We start from the raw sequence: 20695 nt of genomic DNA, 5'->3' as shown, positions 1-20695 counted from the left end.
TTTTTTTGTAAAAAAATCAATTTCTTTAAACTCTCTCCCCCCATTCTCATTAGGGGTCACAGCACAAAGCTACTATTCAGGTTTAAGCATTACTGAGCCTTTTATTGGTTTACAAGGGAAAAGAAGAGTTCCCTGTGAGTGCAGGGGAAACACAGTATAGGCTCAGTGTTACCGTCATGTGCTATTAGGATTTCAATTCCAAACATTGAGGTTTCAAGACTGCATCTTTCATTCTCCCCAGAACTTCTTGGCAGGGCAGCGCAGAGAACATGTAAACAGTTCTAAAAGGTTGCTAAAATAATAATTTAATTGACTGCTTGTGCACAGTTTCACAGCTTCATTGTTACATCTGTCTCTCTCACACTCACGCACACACAAGGAGTCACCGATTTGCTGCTTCTTTCCAGGCGGTCTGCTCTTTATCTAGCTGGTATGTTCCCTTCTTCCTTGGCCATTTAAAAATAAAGACACAGGGAGCAGTTCTGACATACAGCAAATACCACAGGCAGTTTATATGATGTCTTTTTGTTTACCTGTAGATGGTAGAAATGTACATGGGACATAATCTGCCGTTAGCTAATTGTTTGGCAAGTATTTTCTCCCATCTTTATAATAAATGTTGTATACTGTGATACTTCCACAAAGGGAAAATAAGGGTCATCAGACATGCCAAAAAGCAAAGTTCTGGGCAAGCAGTTTCCACTTCTCACTTTTTCCTTTTCCTTAAAGATTTGCATAAGATGGCACCATTCCCAAAGGGTTTTGAGGGTATTTTTTAGTTGTTGCTGTGACTTAAACCCCCTTATAAAGCATCAATAAGAGCGCCAAGATTCTAGCTGAAGTTATGTGAATGAATACTTTAAAACATAATGAGCTCCAGGACACCCAGATGTTTTGGGGGAGAGATTGTCCTTAAAGTCAGGTGACACAATGGGGTTTCTTCATTCGTGCTCTGCGGAGAATGTTCTTGGTTTAGTGATGTGCACTTCACTGCCCCCATTCCCGTCGGTGGTTGTAGTGATGATGTACTGCGTGGTTTGCTGTTGATTGGTTGGTTGTGATTCCAAGGGGTCACAGTGCGCTGATGGCTGAGACACACCCACCTGCACCCCACTGGAGAGTGAAGAGTTCTGTTTTACATCCAGATCGGGTTGTCCTTCAGATATCACATAATGGGTCTGCACAGAGAGTAGAAGCACAAGTCACAGTTGTGTTTCAGACCTGCTGAATTGCCATCTTTCTCTCACACCTTCTTATTACAACTTTTCTGTCTCAGCACTGGGGGATATTGTCTATATGAATGAGCGATTATAAAACTAAACTGTATTGTATTTAAACGTTGACAGAAAAAAAACACAAACAGGATACTTTCAGAGTTGTACGGCTCATTTAACTACTATAAAAAAAGGGGTTAATTTAACATTGGCTAAAACCAACTGTATAATTAACCCACCCATGCAAAAAATTAAAATAACTAACTCACTTTACAATAACTCTGAAAGTCTCCTATTTTGCCATACATTCCAGTGGGAGCTGTATTTTCTGTATTCTATATCAGTATGTTGGATCTCCTGCTAGACAATATGAGTATCATGGCAGCTTTCACTGAGTCTATTCATACCATTCAGTTATGCAAAGAGTTTAAAAGTTTCTAAAACTGTTTTGAAAATTAATTTCTATCTGTAGCCAGCTTTAATAAATATTTACCTATCTGAAGTATTATAACTAATCAATACTACTAATTTGGGCCCTGATCCTGCAATCATTTATGCAAGGGAATAGTCCTGGACTCAGTTTGATGAGCTAAATGAAACTATTTGCTCATGTAAAGCCACTCATACGAGTAAATGTCTGCCACATGGTGGCATCAGACTGTAAATGCATTGGTACAGGGTTCTTCATTTTCACTTGTGTGTAGCAGGGTGATCAGCATATCCAACTAAGCAGCAGCTAATGATTGGCTTTGATTCCCAGCTCCTACCTGCTGGGCTTCTCCTTAGGCCAGCGCTTGCTGCTCCCTAGCTCTGCAGCCCCTTAAAGGGGCAGATCACCTTGCTACCCCACCTCATAAGGATTGTGGTACAACATAAATAATTAACTATGTTTTCCCTTGAAGTAGATGACTGACACTTTCCCACCAAATAGATTATTTCTTGTCTTCTGGAGCCTAAAGAACAATGCCACACTGCTGCTCAGCTTTGGGCCTCCTGAGTCCCAGCATGTAACGTAACTAAGGGTTGCAAGCGTAGCTACGGACACTGCCCCAGTATGGTACTTGGTACAAGTGTTGCAGAAGGCCTGTGACCTTTTAGATCATACAATTCTCTCTCTCTGTCACTTACACACACACACACATTCAGTTGTGACCTTTTAGATCATACAATTCTCTCTCTCTGTCACTTACACACACACACACACACATTCAGTTTTTATCAGTTGTAAGGCACATTAGCTCCTAACTTCAGAAAACACCTTTACATGTACCCTTGGTATGACACCACCATGTTTCCTACTTTGGGCCCCCCTGACATTTCTTTTGGTGTTTCTTTAATATGTTCAGACCGAGCGCTTTATGTCTAATTCATCCTCCCAGAACAAAGACTGCCATCCTTCTGCTTACCTGGGTGACTGCTTTTACTTGCCCTGTGTTCACTGTGGTGACAGGAGTGCCTACAGAGGTCTCTGCGATCACATACTGACCCTGTGGGATGGCCATCATCTGAATTTCAGATGCTAGAAAAGAGGATGAAGAATTATAGTTAAAACACTCTCAGAGGTTAGTATGGAAGACAATAATAAGGGTGGCCTGAGGATCAAATAAAGCCTGGGAGTGCTACAATAGGGCCTGAGACTATCCCCATTTTAACACAGAGGTAAGGCTGACTGGCCAAGAGTATAGGTTTCAGCATGAAGTGCAGTGCGGCTGCTTAAATCAAGATGGAAGTTTCATGCTGGCACCCAGTCTCCAAGATTAGGCAGCAACTGATGCCGGATCATGCAATTTAAGTGTTGGCCTTCTGGTGAGTTGTCAACACAGCCTTCATCTGGGCAAAATTTGAGCTCCCGTGGAAAAAAGAATCAGACACTTAGGGCCGGATCCTCAGGTGGTGAAAATCTGCATAGCCCTATTGACTTCAGTGGAGCTACACCAACTGACATCATCTCAGGATCTGGCCTTTAGATCATAGCCATCATATCCCATCGTTGCCATAAATGGAAGTATTCCTCAAGGATGTGTTGCTCCAGGATTCATAGAGGGTTGCTGGACAGAGTTGCACAGGAAGGTACTTGACATCAGGTGTGAAAAGTCCATTTTGTGTCACCCTCTCCTAAATGAGCCTTTTCGAAATGCGTTCAGGCTTTCCTCTGAATTTAAACAATCCATTCTCCAAGTCAGACTTATTCGTGCCAAATGCACTCCCCTTGGAAAAGAGAAGCCAGCCTGCTAAAACAGACCACTTAAAACACCAGAGTGTGACTCCAGCCTGGAAAGGGGAAAGTCCAATAATAATAGTTTGTATTTATATAGCCCTGTTCCTCTTCAAAGAGCTTAATGAACATTAACTAATGAATCCTCCCAATCCTCTGTGAAGTAGGGAAGTATTACATTTCCCATTTTACATCTGGGGAAATGGAGGAAAAGGGCCTAAGAGACTTGAATCCAGTCCCAAAAGGAGTTAGTGTGATTGCTGACCTCCTCGCATTTCTGATACTTACGGTAGCTACGAAACGAGTTCCATGGGCTGGGTAGATACGTGTGCTGGACCGAGGATCCTTGCTGTTGCTGGAGAGTTTGGCTTGGTGCTGATGTGGTTGTTTGCATTTGAGAGGGGCTGAGTTCCTGCTGAGACTGTTGTGATGAGGGACTCAATGGCTGAGCTCCCACCTAGAACACCATGAAAACAGACATAATTATTTATCTGCCAGCACGGTAAGGCTCACACGCATTTGTACTGCTGGAGGTACGTTCCTCTTAGTATTAGGATACTATCGGACTAATCCTTTAGTTGACAGTGCAAGCCTCAGCCCAGGTCGGCAGCGATCAATAGTTATTGTACATTTGCAGCTGTCTTTTGGCACAGGAATCAGTGGGTTCCCTGAGTCATTCCTAGTTGAAAAAATGTCCGTATCACAACCACTCCCACAACCGGCCGTCTCAGAAGAGGCCGAACTCTGAATGAATGCGCGTGGAGCATGAACTCCTTTCTCATCCTCAGGTCTCCTTCATACCAGGGCAAGGGTGGCAGAACAGTATGGGAATATCTTCCGCTGCTGCCACCCATGCTGCACCTGTTCTGTGGACAACTATAAACTTCGTTGCATGTTTGCAATTAAGTCCTGCTCTACCACTGGTCACTGTAATAATAATAGGCAAAGAGTCACCCACGAAAGCTCATGCTCCAATACATCTGTTAGTCTTTAAGGTGCCACAGGACTCTTTGCCGCTTTTACAGATCCAGACTAACACGGCGACCCCTCTGATACTGTAATAATAACAGTGCTTTGACCTTCTATAGCACCTTCCACCCAAAGAGCCTCACAACCTCTTTGTGTGCTCAGTCACTACTATTAGACCCAGTTCCGAGATAGGTAAACGGAGGCAGAGATGTGATTTGCCCAACGTCACGCAGCAAGTCTGGGAGAGGGAGCCGGGATCAGAACCAGAAACAGTACAAGTCTTTTAACTGCTCAGAAAAGACCAGTACTACAAACTGAACACTCTCTGGGGCAACAAGAGTTGAATTTTGAACTTTCTGATGCTTAGGAAAAGGGCTTTAATTCTTCTTCAGATAGTTTCAGTGTGTAACAGAAATAATTCATTATTGGTCTCAGAGCCTGGGAATTAACTGCCTGGGAATACCTCTGCCATTAGTCATCACTGCTTTAAAACAAGTAGCCAGAGAGTAATGTGGGGGCTGTACCTACCTTCAAGGCTGCCTCTCTACATGATCCCCTGGCTTACATAAGAGAGGGCTGCTGAGAGAGCATTTTCAGTGAAGGGCCTTGGAGTTTACCTCACTCCTGTGTCTGCCACAGCCTGATTTGATGACTGCAAAGCCTATATTTTACCTCAAGCTTTTCTGAGGGAGGGATGAAGTCAAATAGGGTTTTAGGACAGATGTCTGGGAGACTCCTGAGAATCCTTTATTGGCACCAAACCAGCATGTAAATGCTTTTGTTTAAATACTATGTTAATCTTGTACATACATGAAGAGACTTGCATTTTTAAAAAGAAACTGCCCATTTAAACAATCTAAATAAATTAATAAATCATTATCCATATCTCTCATAAGCTATCTCTGCATTTCTAAAATACCCACCACCATTGTACGTGGGCACTTTATATTTTCAAATATGCACTCTAAGTATCATTAGCCCTATTATACGGATGGGGAAACTGAGGCACAGAGAGCTGGTTAATGGCAGACCAGGATTAGAACTCAGGATTTGCTAGCCTCATGCCGAGTCCATAACGTCTCTCTAAAATGCACATCTTCCCATGAGCTCCCTTGAGGATGGCCAGTATTCGCAGATCTGTGAACTTCTTTCATCCCTTTAACCATATGGAGTCATAAATATGTCCACCTAAGTGTCTTTACACCCCTATCTTGCATATGCTGCGATAAATGGGAATATCTGGGAACTATTAAATAATATCAAGGTCCTAATGCTGCAACGCTACTCTTGTGCAGTACTCTTAAGGATTTCAAGGGGAGTCCTGCGGACAGAGCATCAGCTGCACAGGGCTGTATAAAACTCCAGCTTGAGCATCCTGGCACGGAGAATGCTCTTTGCATGGAGAGCGTGGGATACCTGTGATGACGACTGCGTTGCTGGGGCTGGCTCTGTGACCTGGATATGCTGCACCTGGATGGCGTGCTGGGTGTACGTCTGGGGGTCATGCAGCTGTCCAACGTCCACCGTGGAATGCTGGGACTGGTGAGGTGAGGTAGCCTGGGAAAATCAAAGCAGAGTTGTGGACTGTAAACTCTCTGGGGCAGGGACTGTGTCCACCTTTCTGTTTGCATAGTACCCAGAGCAATGGGGCCATGATCCTAATGGGGACCTCTGGGCACTATCATAATACAAATATTAAACAATAAGCAACACTTGGACTGATCAGTAGCCTGCATTACAACAGGGTTGTTGCTAACTTGTAAACAGGGCTAAAAAATTGAGTCATAATGGAAGGTAAATGATAAATTTAGTGGCGCAAAGAGACAGTTCTCTAATTATTAAATCTATCCATTTATATGGTGCCAATTACCATAGCATCTGAGTGCCTCACGATCTTTAATGTATTTATTCTCATAACACCCCTGTGAGGTAGAGAAGTACACTGTACAGATGGGGATCCCAGGCACAGAGAGACTAAGGGCAAGTCAACATTTCAAAATTAAGTCGACCTAAGTTAGGTCGACGTACAGCCACCACAGTAATTCAATCGCTTTTGCATGTCTACGCTACGCTCCTTATGCTGGCGGTGCACGTCCTCACCAGGAGCACTTGCACAGATTTAGCTGTCAGTGTGGGCATTGTGGGACGGCTTCTGACAGGCAGCGCCAGACAGTGTAAGCAATGCAGTGTCTACACTGACACTGTGTCGATCTAACTACATCACCCTAAGCGCTAAACCTCTCGTGGAGGTGGAGTTATCCATCCAGTCGGTGTAGTGGGCGAGTTACATTGGTGGGAGCTACGTTTTAGTGTAGATGCTTACAGAGTTAGGTCGACATAAGCTGCCTTACGTCGACCTAGCTCTGTAGTGTAGACCAGGAGTAAGTGATCTGCCCAAAATTACACAGGAATCCGTGGCAGATCAGGGACTTGAACTCCCAAGTCCTAGACTAGTGCCCTAACTACTGGACCATCCTTCCTCTCTGTAAATGTATGTGTTCATACATTCCAGAACTGCATATCCATACATTTACAGAGAGGAAGGATGGTCCAGATACAGCTCTACGTTAGGGGAAAGAAAAGTGAAATTTCCAGTGTCTTACCTATTAAAGACCCTTAGAGGCACCAACTTCTACTTAATTATAGTAATTTAATTAGAGACATCACACCTTGTTAAAATCAATGCAAAGCTGCAGGCACCAGAATCTCAGCAGCTAAATCATTAAAACTTCATAAATTCATGTCAAACGGTGCCAGTATTTAGGCCACCATTAACAAGGGGTGCAGTATTGGTAAAAATGAGCAACAAAAGGACAGGAAACAGCTCCCGATTTCAGGCTCAAATATAAGCTGTCTGACACTTTCAGATCCACCCAAGCAATCAGAGACTGAAGGATATAAAGGAGCTGATCTGGTTGTGCAAAGCTGCCTGAAGTCCATTTCCCCAGCTCCATTAATCCAGTTACCCTCTCTATTTATTTTTAAAGGGGTTACTGAATATCACAGAGGACGAACACCCTAAGAGTTAATACATGGAGAAAGCAAACACTTGCCAAGCTTTCAGATTTTGGCTCCAGGTCTCCGGGAGAAAAAAGAAGTTCAAACTGCTCCTCCCAAGTGCAGAAGTGAGTCACCCTCTGACTCACTTTGTCAATTCCCGAGGGGCAGCCCCTGGAGCAGCACCGGAAATTTAGCTTGAGCTTCAGTCTCCAGGTGAGACCTCCCCAAAACCTTTCACCATCATAACATTTTGTTTAAAGTCTTCAAAACCATGGTGTCACTTAGGCTTGAGGAGAGATCTAAGATATATCCTCAGTAGATTACCTACCTGGGCCACTTGCACAACCTGCAGCTGTATGTGCTGGGGCTGCTGCAGGCCAGCTGTGGATTGTGACACAGGGATGTACTGGATTCGCTGATAATCTCCCTGTGGCGTTCGATAGTCTGTCGTCAGGGTCTGGGACAGTTCTGTCATTGCTTGCGTCAGCAGATCTGTTGTCTGAGGAAGAGAGGCACAGTGCATCGTGCAATGTTATCTCTTGGGCTGAACACTTTGCACGTTTGTACTTAACCTAACCTAAACCACTGAAGCCTGGTCAGTAATTTAGAAGAGCTTACTGTGTATGGAGCTCCGCTTAATGAGATTCTGTCAGCAATCAGGCCAGTGGGAGAGCTCTGTTCTACATCGTGGGGGACCCATATTTTCATGCTCACTCTCTTTCCTTATCACTGGCAGGGACAAGGCATACAGGAAGGAACATCACACTCTCCCAGGTTAAGATTTACTCTCCTGTTACTCAATACAGCTGTACTCAGCTTTTAATTGCTATGGGCCACCTTCCCAAAGACTGACATTTCAGACAACCACAAAATAAACACATCTTGTGATGGGGCTGCAATGGGTGAGTCATGCTGGCGAATAATTGTGAGAGAACAGTTCATACGTTTGTAGAGTCTAAGGCCATAAGGGACCACTGGGATCATCTAGTCTGACCTCCCGTCTAACACAGGCCAGAGACCTGCCCCAGAATAATTCTTAGAGCAACTCTCTTAGAAAAACATCCACTGTTGATTTAAAAATGTCCCGTGATGGAGAATCCACCACGACCCTTGGTAAATTGTTCAAATGGTTAATTATTCTCACTATTTATGCCTTATTTCCAGTCTGAATTTGTCTAGCTTCAACCTCCAGCCACTGGATTGTGTTATGCCTTTCCCCGCTAGATCAAACAGCCCGTTATTAAATATTTGTTCCCCATGCAGCTACTTACAGACTGTGATCAAGTCACCCCTTAACCTTCTCTTTGTTAAGCTAAATAGAACTCTTTGAGAGACAAGGTGGGTGAGGTAATGTCTTTTATTGGGCCAACTTCTATTGGTGAGAGAGACAAGCTTTCAAGCTTACACAGACCTGAAGAAGAGCTCTGTGTAACTCGAAAGCTTGTCTCTCTGAGCAACAGAAGTGTCCAATGAAAGATATTACCTCACTCACCTTGTCTCTCAGATCTTGGGACTGACACTGCTACAACAACACTGCATACAAGCTCTTGGAGTCAATCATGATAATGCATATTTCCCATTCTCTTGGCTCTCCTCTGAGCCCTTTCCAATTTATCAACATCCTTCTTCAATTTGGGCACCAGAACCGGCCACAGGATTCCAGCAGCAGTCATACAGAGGTAAAGTAACATCTCTACTCCTACTCAAGAGTCCCCTGTTTATGCATCCCAGGATTGCATTAGCTCTTTTGGCCACACCGTCACACTGGGAGCTCATTTTCAGCTAATTTATCCACTGTGACCCTCAACTCTTTTTCGAGGCACTGCTTCCCAGGACAGAGTCCCACATCCCGTTAGTACGGTCTGCAATCTATTCTTTGTTCCCAGATGTATACATTTACACTTCGCCACATTAAAACACATATTGCAGTGGTTCTCAAACTTTTGTACTGGTGACCCCTTTCACATAGAAAGCCTCTGAGTGTGACCCCCCCCTTATAAATTAAAAACACTTTTTATATATTTAACACCATTATAAATGCTGGAGGAAAAGCGGGGTTTGCGGTGGAGGCTGACAGCTCGTGACCCCCCCACGTAATAACCTCACGACCCCCTGAGGGATCCTGACCCCCAGTTTGAGACCCCTGACATATTGTTTGCTTGCACCCCGTTTACCAAGCATCTAGGTCACGCTGAAACATTGACCTATCCTCTTCATTATTTACCACTGCTTCAATTTTAGTGTCATCTGCAAACTTTATCAGTGATGATTTTATGTTTTCTTGCAGGTTATCGATAAAGATGTTAAATAGTGTAGGGCCAAGAACCGATCCCTGTGGGACACCACCGGAAACAGACCTGATAGATGATAATTCTTCATTTACAGTTATATGTTCAGACCTATCTGTTAGCCAGTTTTCAATTGATTTAGTGTTTGCCAATAGCCTTGCTATTTTGTACAGATGTAGTTTCATAAGATTGTCATCACATCTCTACTCCCTTTCCACCCCCAGCTCCTGGGAACAAGGGTTCCACCTCCCTTCGCCTTCCCTAGCTGTTGGAGAGCAGGGATTTAATTCTTGCCTCGCAATAGGCTGAGGGACCCAATAGTTTCCTTCTTCCCACTGCATGAAGGGAAGCAGGGGAATTCAGCAGCTTCCAAAGCGGTGGTCAATATTCCTCATGCTGCCTGGCACTGTGGAGAGTGCCTCTGTGATTGGCATTGTGCCCACTCTGCCCATTTAGATTGGCTCAGGAATCAAAGGCTGAAGCTCTACAGTAACTCCTCACTTAAAGTCGTCCTGGTTAACGTTGTTACATTGCTGATCAATTAGGGAACAATGTCGTTTAAAGTTGTACAATGCTCCCTTATAATGTCGTTTGGCAGCTGCCTGCTTTGTCCACTGCTTGCAGGAAGAGCAGCCCGTTGCAGCGAGCTGTGGGGGCTTGGAACCAGGGTGGACCGGCAGCCCCCGTATCAGCTCCCTGTGCAGCAGGCGCCCAGCAGGCTACAATTGCCGGCAGTTCAGCTGTCCCTCCCACCACTGCCATGTGCTGCTCCTGCCCTCTGCCTTGGAGCATCTCTCCAGAACCTCCTGCTTGCTGTGTGTGTGTGTGTGTGTGTGTGGCCTAATGTCAGGGTGTCCCCCTCCCCCCTGCTCCTGCACCCTGTTTACTCCATCTTCCATAGAGCAGGGGGGACACACGACAGGGCTCAGGATGGAGGGAGCTTCCTGGCAGCAGCTGCTGTCTCAGCTTGCTGATTAAGGCAGTGTATTTAAGAGTTGGGTAAGCTTACTTAAAGAAGCAATTCTCTCACACACAGGGTGTGTGTCTTGGTCTCTCTCTGCCATGCTGTCTCCCCTCCCTCCATTCATGCTACCTTGTAGAGTGTGAGGCGACATTAACAACGAGTTAACCCCTGAGGGCTCAGCCAAGTGCTTGTTCATCATTTAGCAGTAAGGCATTCCCAGGGAAATATCCCACCCTCTGACTTCACCACCTCAACCAAGCTTCACAACCATCATCACTGTGTACCGGTATTAAATTGTTTGTTTAAAACTTATACTGTGTGTGTATATATATATAACATAACTACAACATTAAGTGAGGAGTTACTATACACTGACTCTTGCTACCTATGCTAGTGGGTTCCAAACTTAGTTCCATCCATTCCCAGCTACAGAACCTATGTTGGTGATCCTCAGCGCCCCGCTTAATTCAGCCTTAGCCTCACTCAGCCATGTGCAGAGAAACCCCACATGCCAACATCACACTGTTACTATCTTCATTCACAAGCCAAAAGAGATCTGGATTCGCAGCTGGGAAATGTAACCGTTCGTCTTTGGAACATTCTGAAAACCTTCCTGTTGGTATAACTGAACTGAATGGTAAGTGCCATCCTTATGATCTACAGGACTGCGAAGCAAGAGAGGGTCCTAGGCAGCAAGAGATGAGCTTATTCCCCATCTGTTCCAGCTGCTGAAGAAGCAGATAAGGCAGCTTTATGAGACAAAGATCTTGCCTGAGATTCATATTTCCCTAAAGAGCAGGATGCAAAGTGGCTGTTTGTTTTTCTCTGCTTGCACCAGCCCTGTCAACCAGAAAATGATTTCTACAATAGTATTTTAAGGTTACACAAAAATAAAGAGGAAGTTCTGCTCCTTGCAATTGTAGCATTTTTATTCAAGTATTGGAGCAAATGCGTGCATCAAAAGCCCGATCGAGAAAGTCCTATTCCAGCATAAGGGCACTTAAAGTGGCAGTTAGGCACATAAATGCACAATTTACACATCTTAATGCAGATTTAAGTGCCCAGATACTAGAATGTGATATTGTAATGAAGCTGAAACCTGCTCTTTGCTCTGTGTTTATACAGCCATTAAGCACAACAGGCCCAGATCCTGTTTGGTATTCTTAGGTGTCATCATAATAGAATGAACAAATAATAAATATATAAACAAAAAATTGTATCCACAAGCTCTGAATTATTCTTTATAGAAGCAGAAATGTTGTCCTTCCAGGAGCCTGGTCTGTGTTTCCAGGTTGACTAATCATTTCTGCAAATATATTCCAGCTATCCTACTTACCTAAGTGAAGCAGTGCTGCTCTGTGCTATTGTATTTACTAAACATGAAGAAACAATTAACACTGGGCTCATCTGATGTATCAAGCCAGAAGCATCAGGAAAATTTTCTGTTAGTACAGGGCCGAGCACAATAGGGTTCTGGCCACTGGTGCTATGGTAATATAAATAATAATAGTAATTAGGGACGAGTTTGCCCTCTCTCAAGCACACACTGGTCACTGTTATTTACAGTTTCAGTGAACAGTCTTGAAATAAAGTTTAAAGTGTGGATGACATTTTTTTTAAATTTTGCAGGAGGTTGGTCCTTTGCCATTCAGGGGAGACCAGAACAATTTTCTGGTCTCTGCCATTCGCTGACTTGGCAGCTGGGAGTGTTGTGAAGGCAGCACGCTTCACCAGTGGTGATGGAGGGAGCTGAGATCACTCAAATAACACCCCACCCAAATGATTAAGGGGTGGCTTTGATTAGCTCTAAAGGGAGTATAATCCAGTCCTCGGCCATTAGGATGGAACAGAAGATTTTCCAAAGCGCTAAAGTGATTTAGGAGCACAAGTTCCATCGACTATCACTGAAACTTGTGCCCTAAATCACTCAGGTGTTTTTGAAAATACCATCTGGAGTCCATAACATATGAGTAGTGAGGACAGGAGAGGGTGGGGTAAGGCTAGTGGGCAAATCTTTAGATCTTTAAACAGGGAAATACAGACCCTCTAGAGGAACAACAGTAAATTGCATAGATTCATATACAGAAGTGATCTATGGGAATGTCTCAACATAAGCCTTGTAATACCAAAGCGATGGGAGCCAAGCAAATGCTAATAATCATTACAATCTAGGATATCTGACTGTTTCACTCAGATGGCCTGATTTACCATCCTTTGCATTCTTACCACAACAGTCTCTCCAGTAGTGCTGTCAGTGGTTAAAACGGCAGGGGTGGAACTGATGACGGCTGCTGCCAAGGGCGTGTGTATCGTGTTAGGGAGCTGAGCAAACTCAGGGTGCTTCTTGCGAATGTGTTGTACCATCTTGGTCTGTGGAGGGGTGCAGAGAAGAGGGTTAGGGAGATGGCCAGCGAGATTCCTCAGACCATGCGATGCTCCGGTCACCAGTGAGAAAACACAAAGACCATGGAGTTCATATGAATTAGACTTGCCTGATGATGAGCTTTTGCCTCTCAAACTCCATGGCCCCATGGACCAATCTCCCCCACACCATCAAATGTTTTGAGTACTTGTTCAGAAGAGAGCAGAAAGACTCTTCTGTCTCTGACTCCTTCCTTCCTCTCTGTACTATCCATCTCATAAAAAAAGACCCATCAAAAAAAACCTAAGGGGACAGTTTTGAAAAACCCACAAACAACGTTTGCAAAAGTGGCCCTGATTCTGGGTGCCTCAGAGTTTGGGTGTCCAACCTGGGACACGCTGTGCCTGATTTTGACAGGTGCTGAGCACCTGCAACAACCGTTGTCTTCAAGTGGAGCTGTGAATGCTCAGCACCTCTGAAAGTCAGGCCCAAGATGTCGCAAGTGACCATCCCAAAATGGAGGTGTGCAAAATGAGAGGCCACTTTGGAAAACCTGGCTGCCAGTGTTTAAAAAGCAGGAAATACTGTGAGCGAAAGCTCTGCGTGTACCATGCGAGGCCCACTCCTAGAAAACCAGGAATTCATCAAGACTCAACCCTGGAAAAGGAAAAAAAAACACTCTTTTAAACTCATGTACCCAGGAGGGGTGTAAGTATTATCTCCTTTGGCTAAGGGATGTTTTTCCGGAATATGGTAGGGTCTGAATGTAAAGTGCTATAGCTATCTGGAATAACACTCTGTGTAAACAATTTTATTCTGTAATAGAAGTGTCTACATGGGAAGGTATTCTGTAAGAGCTTATTCCACAATAGCTATTCTGGTCAATTTCCACATATAGACAAGCCCTGACACCCAGGCAGATAAAGCAATTTATCCAACATCACACAGCAAATCAATGGCAGAGCTTGGAATAGAACCTAGGAATCCTGACAACCAGTTCCCTAATCTAACCACTAAACACCTCCTTTCTTTGTAAATCAAATAAACTGCGTTCACATTGTTAGCACCCAGTCAGCTTGAAATCAGTTGTCTGATTCATGATGAAAAGGCTGAACCCCTGGATTGACCGATGCAAGATCTGTGGTGGAACAAGGCCCCAAGGGCGGGGCTCTGTTCTGAGGCAAGGAGACACTCACAGTACCTTACTGCTGTACTGTTTCGAACAGTGAGGACAACAGACTGGTGGAGTGGCTACAGTGCCCGTGAGCTGGGTGTGAGTACTCAGCATGGGGTCTGGCTCTCCCGGTCCCGCTGGGCGCAGTTTCCGGATACTCGGAGGTAGCTCAGCACCGGGATGGTTCTTCAGAATATGGGCTTTGCGTTTGCTGGCACTCTTGTACACCTGTGGGTCAAAAATTTCGAATGGGAGCAGCATAACACCAACGGCAGTGCCCAAAACAGATAGAGTGTGTGTGTCTCCATCCAGAAAATTCACACGCCTCTTTTAACAGGGATTTGCATAACAATTTTATATCATAGTTCTTTCTCTCTGTCTCACACACACACGTATCACTTTACCAGCCGGTGAGAGAAGTATCTCCAGGATGGAATGTAATAACTGCTTGACACTGCACAGAAACCCAGCGCTACACAACTACTTAGGTCAGGAATTGAGAAGGAAAACCCTATTCCACTGACAATGGGAGGCAGAATGTAATCACCTGAACTGGAATTTGCCTAGGCTACTAGGATTAACATCTCCACTCTTGCTCAAGCATCACTGGGTCTTTAATAACTACAAGAGATCAGCAAGTCTGTTTTAAGTCTAGTTTCTTTAGACACATCTTAGGAGCGCCAGTTAGAGAAAAACAGCAAAGTAACCCTGTATACTTATGTTAAAAGAAGAAGCAAGCTAAACAAAACTAAAGAAACCATCAGCAAGGAGCGGGATGCTCTTCTCAACCACAGATAGGAGGCATCAGTGAACCACATTATGAAGGCAACTTTTCCAGAATAAATAAAAGTCCGTGTCAGGGAGAGAGGCCAATGAGCAGGTCGTACTCAGGGAAAGCAGAGGCACCAAAGGCAAAGGAGAAGAAGCTGCAGGCTACAGAACACTATGAATCACTGGAATGTGGCTGAGAAGTGGATAGCTCACAATAAAAGGCCAAATCCTTCAAGATAAATAGGTGCCTAACTCCTTTTTACAAGTGCTGAGCACCCACAGCTCCCGCTGAAGTCAAAAGCAACGGCGGGTTCATGGCACCCCTGAAAACCAGACCTTTCGCCACATGGGCTCCGACAGTGCAAGGAGCTTGTGGTGTGTGAAAAATAGCTGAGCCTACAGACGCTACGAAGTGTGCAACCCCCTAATTGGACTGGCAATCTTCAACACCGAGATCAGACACGGAGTCCTTAGAACAGGCTCCAAAACAAAGTGGAGAAAAACAGAACTGAAATGTCTGGTTTGCATTTAGTTGCCTTAGCTTCAATGCATTTCTGCATGGACAGAGCTGGTACGAATGCCGTTGGCCAGCTCAGCCAGGTATTATCTCAAGAAAATCACAAGTCCTGCCACATGTTCATACACACAAATTGGTTGCAAGAACGTAGAGGGTTGTGCTCTCATTGGTGACTTCCTCACATACCTTATCACAGTACTGGCAGAAGTAATCTCTGTTGGGTTTGATGATGGGCAATGTTAGCTCTGGCACCTCCTCTATTTTCATGTCTGGATGTCTCTTGGATAAATGATTCACCTGAGAGAAAGAAGCAAATGAGAAGAAGAAAATATGTTACAGCTGGAAGCTAAACAATGGACTCTTCTCTTGGTCACGGGGAGTATGGATTCCCCAGCGCACTGCCCCACCGAAACATTGCTAACCAGCCACGCCATGCCCACCTGAGGGCACTGGGCTTCACGTCCATTTGTGGTCAGTTGCTGAAGGTGAACCTAGTCACCCTGCATCCCACTTCCAGTTTGTTGAGCTGAAAGACTTGCTCTTGGAAAAAGCAAAAATGTACTCACATGAATTTCCTTTGGTGAACGCTCCTGATACACGCTAGTTTAATTTTGTTTGAGCCAGTGCCATGCAAAATCCAGGGGGGTGGGAGGTGTCTGATTCAGACTGATTTTTCGCATTGCTCCAGAATTTGCTGGCTCCAGGCAGCAGTACAGTTTGTGTGTGTAACAAGGTTCCCAATGAGCATCCTTCCCCACTAATCTCACAGGGACGGTTTCCCAAAGAGGCATTTTATTTCTTGTGGGGCAGATACTAGAATGTGCATGCCTGATCCACATAAGAGGAGAAGAGGGTCAAACTCTCCAGGGCTGGGAGCAAGGTTTTATCACCAGAAGCCCCCTGGCTATGTAACTCTTTATTAGCAGAGATCGCAACCACCCTGAGCCAATGTGGTGTACAATACAGATGTGTTTGCACAAGCTTTCCCTCAGTGACAAAGGCTGGTGAGGTCCCACACAGGAAGGAGAAAAAAAAGAGAAAAGAGAGAGAAATAGTAATGGGGACAGAGGAACAAAACAAACTTCCTAGTAAATAATAAAGGAACATCTGGAAACTGAGCGGTGGAGCCTCCCTGTCCCATCTGGACCATGCAATTGTATTACTGATCTCAAACTTGGTGCCCAGACAGCACGATGATGGATGTATTTATTATACATCACAATGCTTATACACCATGGGGACAGGCCAAAAAAAAAAAAAAAAAACAGAAAAAAGGAAAGAAACAAAAAGAGGACCCTTTGGAAGAACTACAATTCCTGCAGTTCTTTCTCAACATTCCTCTGTTCTAATCACCTGAAATTTGCAGGCATTGGTTTCTTATTCACTAAAGCTAAATACGAAAGCTATCTTATGTCGTAAATCATGCCTAATCGAGAAAAGTCTCTACTGGCAGAGATCTCAAGAGCATCAGGACACTAACCAGCATGCCTCTCCTCCGGAAGCCCATCATGCACAGTCGGCACTTGAACATGAAGCTCTCGTAGTCGGTGGAAGCTATCCGAGGCTTGAAGGTTTTGGAGCGGCTGATTCGATCAGCTTTCTTAGCTTCTCTTTCTGGATTATGCATCCTTTGCATGTGCTCTCGGAGCTTGTCTTTCCTCTGTTTAGGACAACAGTCAGAGGGGAAGAAAAAATCAATTTTACAGCGTTTGTTTGTTGAAGGGGTGGACAAAATGCATGCCACAGAGAGGTCCATTCTTGGAACTGTCATCTCCAATAATGGAGCAGGCAGCTAAGATATGGATGGAGCATGGCATGCTGGGAACTTTTGCTTCTGTGGGCTGCACTTCATTATTAAAGAAGCTGACTGGAGAACTGGATCAATAAGAAGCTACAGAACCTTTCATTTCTAAGTTTATGGTTGGCAGGCAGTGAAAGCTGTTACCTGGCTAACGCTAATTCACTGGTCTCTGAGAGATGAGCTGGTGGGTCTCAGTCCAGTTCCCAGTGGCAAAGGGTTCCTATGACTACAGGTTGGCACGAAATGTAACCCTTGATGGCAGAGCCCAACTGCTGACTAAGCTGTAGAGGCCAAGTTCCCTCCTCCCCCCCTAGAAATAGTTCCTCAAAGGCAGAGACGAGGCTTGTACCTCCACTGGCTATATCTGGGTAGAGGTCTCAGGGCTGAATTATGGGACTTTTCACAAACACATGCAAAACGTAAGGGGAAAATACAGAGGGCAGCTGCAGTTTGCTCTGTTCAATGCAAAGATGCACATGTATCCATTTCTAGTTATCTTCCTGACTTCAGTGGGAGTCCTACTTAAAAATGATCTCACTAGGTGGCCCACTGTTGTTGTACATTTTTTCTACCCAACCCTTTCCATTTATGCACCTCTGTCCTGCACTCTGCATAATGGTAACAATAGCTACTAGGGCTGATGTTATCCATGCTGTGAAAGGCTTTATAATAATAACAATGTTGTAATATTTTGCACTTTTGCAGCAGCTGTCATCTCAAAATGCTTTACAGGCATTGTTATCCTTCTGACGTATCATAGGCGCTATACTATTACACCCATTTTACAGATGGGGAAACTGAGGCCTAGAGAGATTAAAGTGACCTCCCCAAAGCCACACAATAAACCAAGATCACAGCTGGTAATGGAAGCCTGGAGTCTCGACTCCTGGGCACAGCCCATTACACAATACTTCCTCTCATTAACAGAGCATTTCCGTCACTTTTCCTCTAAAATAACCCTTTCCCTAGGCAGCATGAATGCCATTGTTTTATTTGTCCTTCTAGTTTGATGCTATGATCACATTTTGCTACACTTCTTAACTTTTCAGAGGCTGAAGCAACTTACAGTTTTATGCAGTGGTGACCAAACTCACAACATTATTGTAGTTTGGATCTTACCAGAAAACTCTCACATGTGTTTATTAGATTTCTGCTCCCCTTTGGTCCAGTTCAGTTTCATGCTGTCCCTTTAAAAATCTCTACACCAGTTTAATTCCATCTGTTCTATACTTAGAGTTCTAATTTTAAGATCAGATGTCCATTGCCACTTATTATAACTTATTTCTCGTGGCTTGTGTGGAATATTAGTCCATTGGTGTAAATGGATTTCCAATAAAAAAGATTTCCGAAACCAAGTAATGGGAAGCACAACGTTGGGGGCACTTTGCACTAACGCTGTGCAACAAAGTGACTCTACAAGTGGCTGGAAGGAGGATGGACCTGCCCGTTGGTGTTAACAAGCTGATCACAAGCAAGAGCTCAATAGTTTGCTCAGGCCAGAGAGAGTAATTCAAAAATGTATGCCGCAGCACGCACACTGCATAGATTGGCGCATGCAATCTGCGTGCAAACCTAGCATGCCTACAGGTGCTGATTGCTTCCGTTTCTGGGAAGGCAACCTTGCTGGCAAAGGAGGGAGAGAAAGCTGTCCCGGCATCGCTCTGGGAACACCACAGCCTCGTAGAGACCTTACCTTGAACTGCTTGCCACAGGTGGAGCACAGGAAGTCCTTGCGGTCCGAGTGTCGCAGCATGTGGAGCCTCAGCTTGTCGGGACGGCAGAAAGCCTTGTCGCATTCCGTGCACTGGTAAATCTTCTCCGAATGGAAGCTGCGCACGTGCTTCTTCACCTGGCAGCGAAGACCACAGAGAAAACTCAGGGCACTCCGGATGTGGAGCAAACAGACCACCGAACCGTCGCAGCAGCTCTTAGCAACACTAGGGGGAGACTTGGTTACTGCTGAAGCTCTGGTCTTTGGATAGAATCCATCAGCACAAGAAACTGAACAGCCTTGAATAACAGTTTCCAAGAAAACATGAGACAAAGCGGTTCCCTAGAGGTGCTTTGGAATCCTACTCTCTTGCACACCTGGGAGATGTGGAGATGGGCCAAAAGAGTTTTTAAGAGTTCTCTAGTCTGTCCCAGGGAAACTCAATTCTTCAGTGGTTTACCAGAATACTTGGGGTCCTGATAATAGCTTAACAGATGCTAACAGCATAATGAATGAATCCTCATAATCTTTGTTACAGATCTGCATGGACACTCTGATCTCCCGAGGAATGATTCTCGAAGGCACCTGCAACTGCATGACTGGGTATTTTAAAGACGATAAAAAAGGATGGCTGACGTAGTGGCAACTTTTACCAGACCAACATCTTCGAGTTACACAGTCAGCTGATGCTCATTCCCTCTATTTCTTTCATTTGAAGGAAATCTGAGAACACAGATTAATTCCTTTTGATCAGAAAGAATTAGGTGGCGGTTACAGTACGCATGGGACGTAGGGAGCAATTCATTTTGAACACCTTCCGGCGTGCAGTTTCCTTTGCATGTTTTAGGAATGTCCTTTGCCTGGTCAGGTGCACAGCAAGATCTGTAATAAAACAGCTAGTAAGGCTTGGAATTCCAAATCCCAGCATGAAGAGAACAGGACCTTTGATGCAATCCTTATTTTCCTCCTGCACCATGGAGCCACTTGGTCTCTATATCTGCTCAACAATAATTACTCAGGGACGTAGACCATGATTTCTGATTATTAATTCCCAGAGTGACTGGACTTAATTATTCATACAACAGTATATGAAAAAGTGGAAAGAATTTGGTAACCTCTCTCTTACTAGATCAGTTTAACTGGAAAATTGATGGGGGAGATGGTCATAGCTTAGGTAACCAGCTTGTTATTTTCTTTCTGCTCCATGTTAATAGAGGCTGGATTATTTTGGGGATGGAGGGTTGTATTAATAACCCCCCCACACCATCTTTTCTTCTTTGAACTTTTGGATAATGCCTATCAGTTCCTGGATTTATCACTTGACTTGAAACTGGATTTCCGTGTTTAGTCTCAGGTCACGGTACCTTTGTGAGATATATGTCATCTTCTTTATTCATGTTAAGCGTAATGAATGTATGTAGGGTAGGTTTACGTTTTTCTCACCAAGCAAGAAAACAGTACTCTAAAATGTCTATCATGTCTTTCATCTTGAAGGACTCCACAAATTGCACAAAGGGGTTACATCACCCACCACTCAAACGCAGCTACTTCTTGCATAGAACATGGAATTGAAGAGGAATATACTCAACTGAACCTACAGGAGGAAGTTAGGGAAGCAGAACATACTGAAATGCTCTGGAATTACTGCCCTGGACTCAACAGCATTACTCTTGCAAAAAAGGCAATGGGATTTTAAACATATAATGCAT

General features: G+C 44.4%; 1 protein-coding gene across 4 annotated transcripts in view; it reads right to left on the bottom strand.

The window, feature by feature from the left end:
- Positions 1-289: 289 nt before the first annotated feature.
- Positions 290-20695, bottom strand: part of PRDM10 (PR/SET domain 10) — a 74089-nt gene continuing 53683 nt past the window's right edge. For all 4 annotated transcript variants that reach the window (XM_075122205.1, XM_075122203.1, XM_048827611.2 and 1 more), the window contains exons 14-23: positions 18969-19124; positions 16955-17134; positions 15661-15771; positions 14214-14414; positions 12877-13020; positions 7727-7897; positions 5815-5955; positions 3718-3886; positions 2621-2733; positions 290-1178 (exon numbers count right to left, since the gene is read on the bottom strand). In XM_075122205.1, the coding sequence (XP_074978306.1) occupies positions 942-1178; positions 2621-2733; positions 3718-3886; positions 5815-5955; positions 7727-7897; positions 12877-13020; positions 14214-14414; positions 15661-15771; positions 16955-17134; positions 18969-19124 (1623 nt within the window). In that variant the 3' untranslated portion in view covers positions 290-941. The remainder of the gene's footprint in view (positions 1179-2620; positions 2734-3717; positions 3887-5814; positions 5956-7726; positions 7898-12876; positions 13021-14213; positions 14415-15660; positions 15772-16954; positions 17135-18968; positions 19125-20695) is intronic.

The sequence above is a fragment of the Caretta caretta genome, chromosome 22 (assembly GCF_965140235.1).
Source record: "Caretta caretta isolate rCarCar2 chromosome 22, rCarCar1.hap1, whole genome shotgun sequence".
NCBI classification, from domain to species: Eukaryota; Metazoa; Chordata; order Testudines; family Cheloniidae; genus Caretta; species Caretta caretta.
Note: the sequence above shows the minus strand (reverse complement) of the source record. Positions and strands in the feature narration are given on the sequence as shown.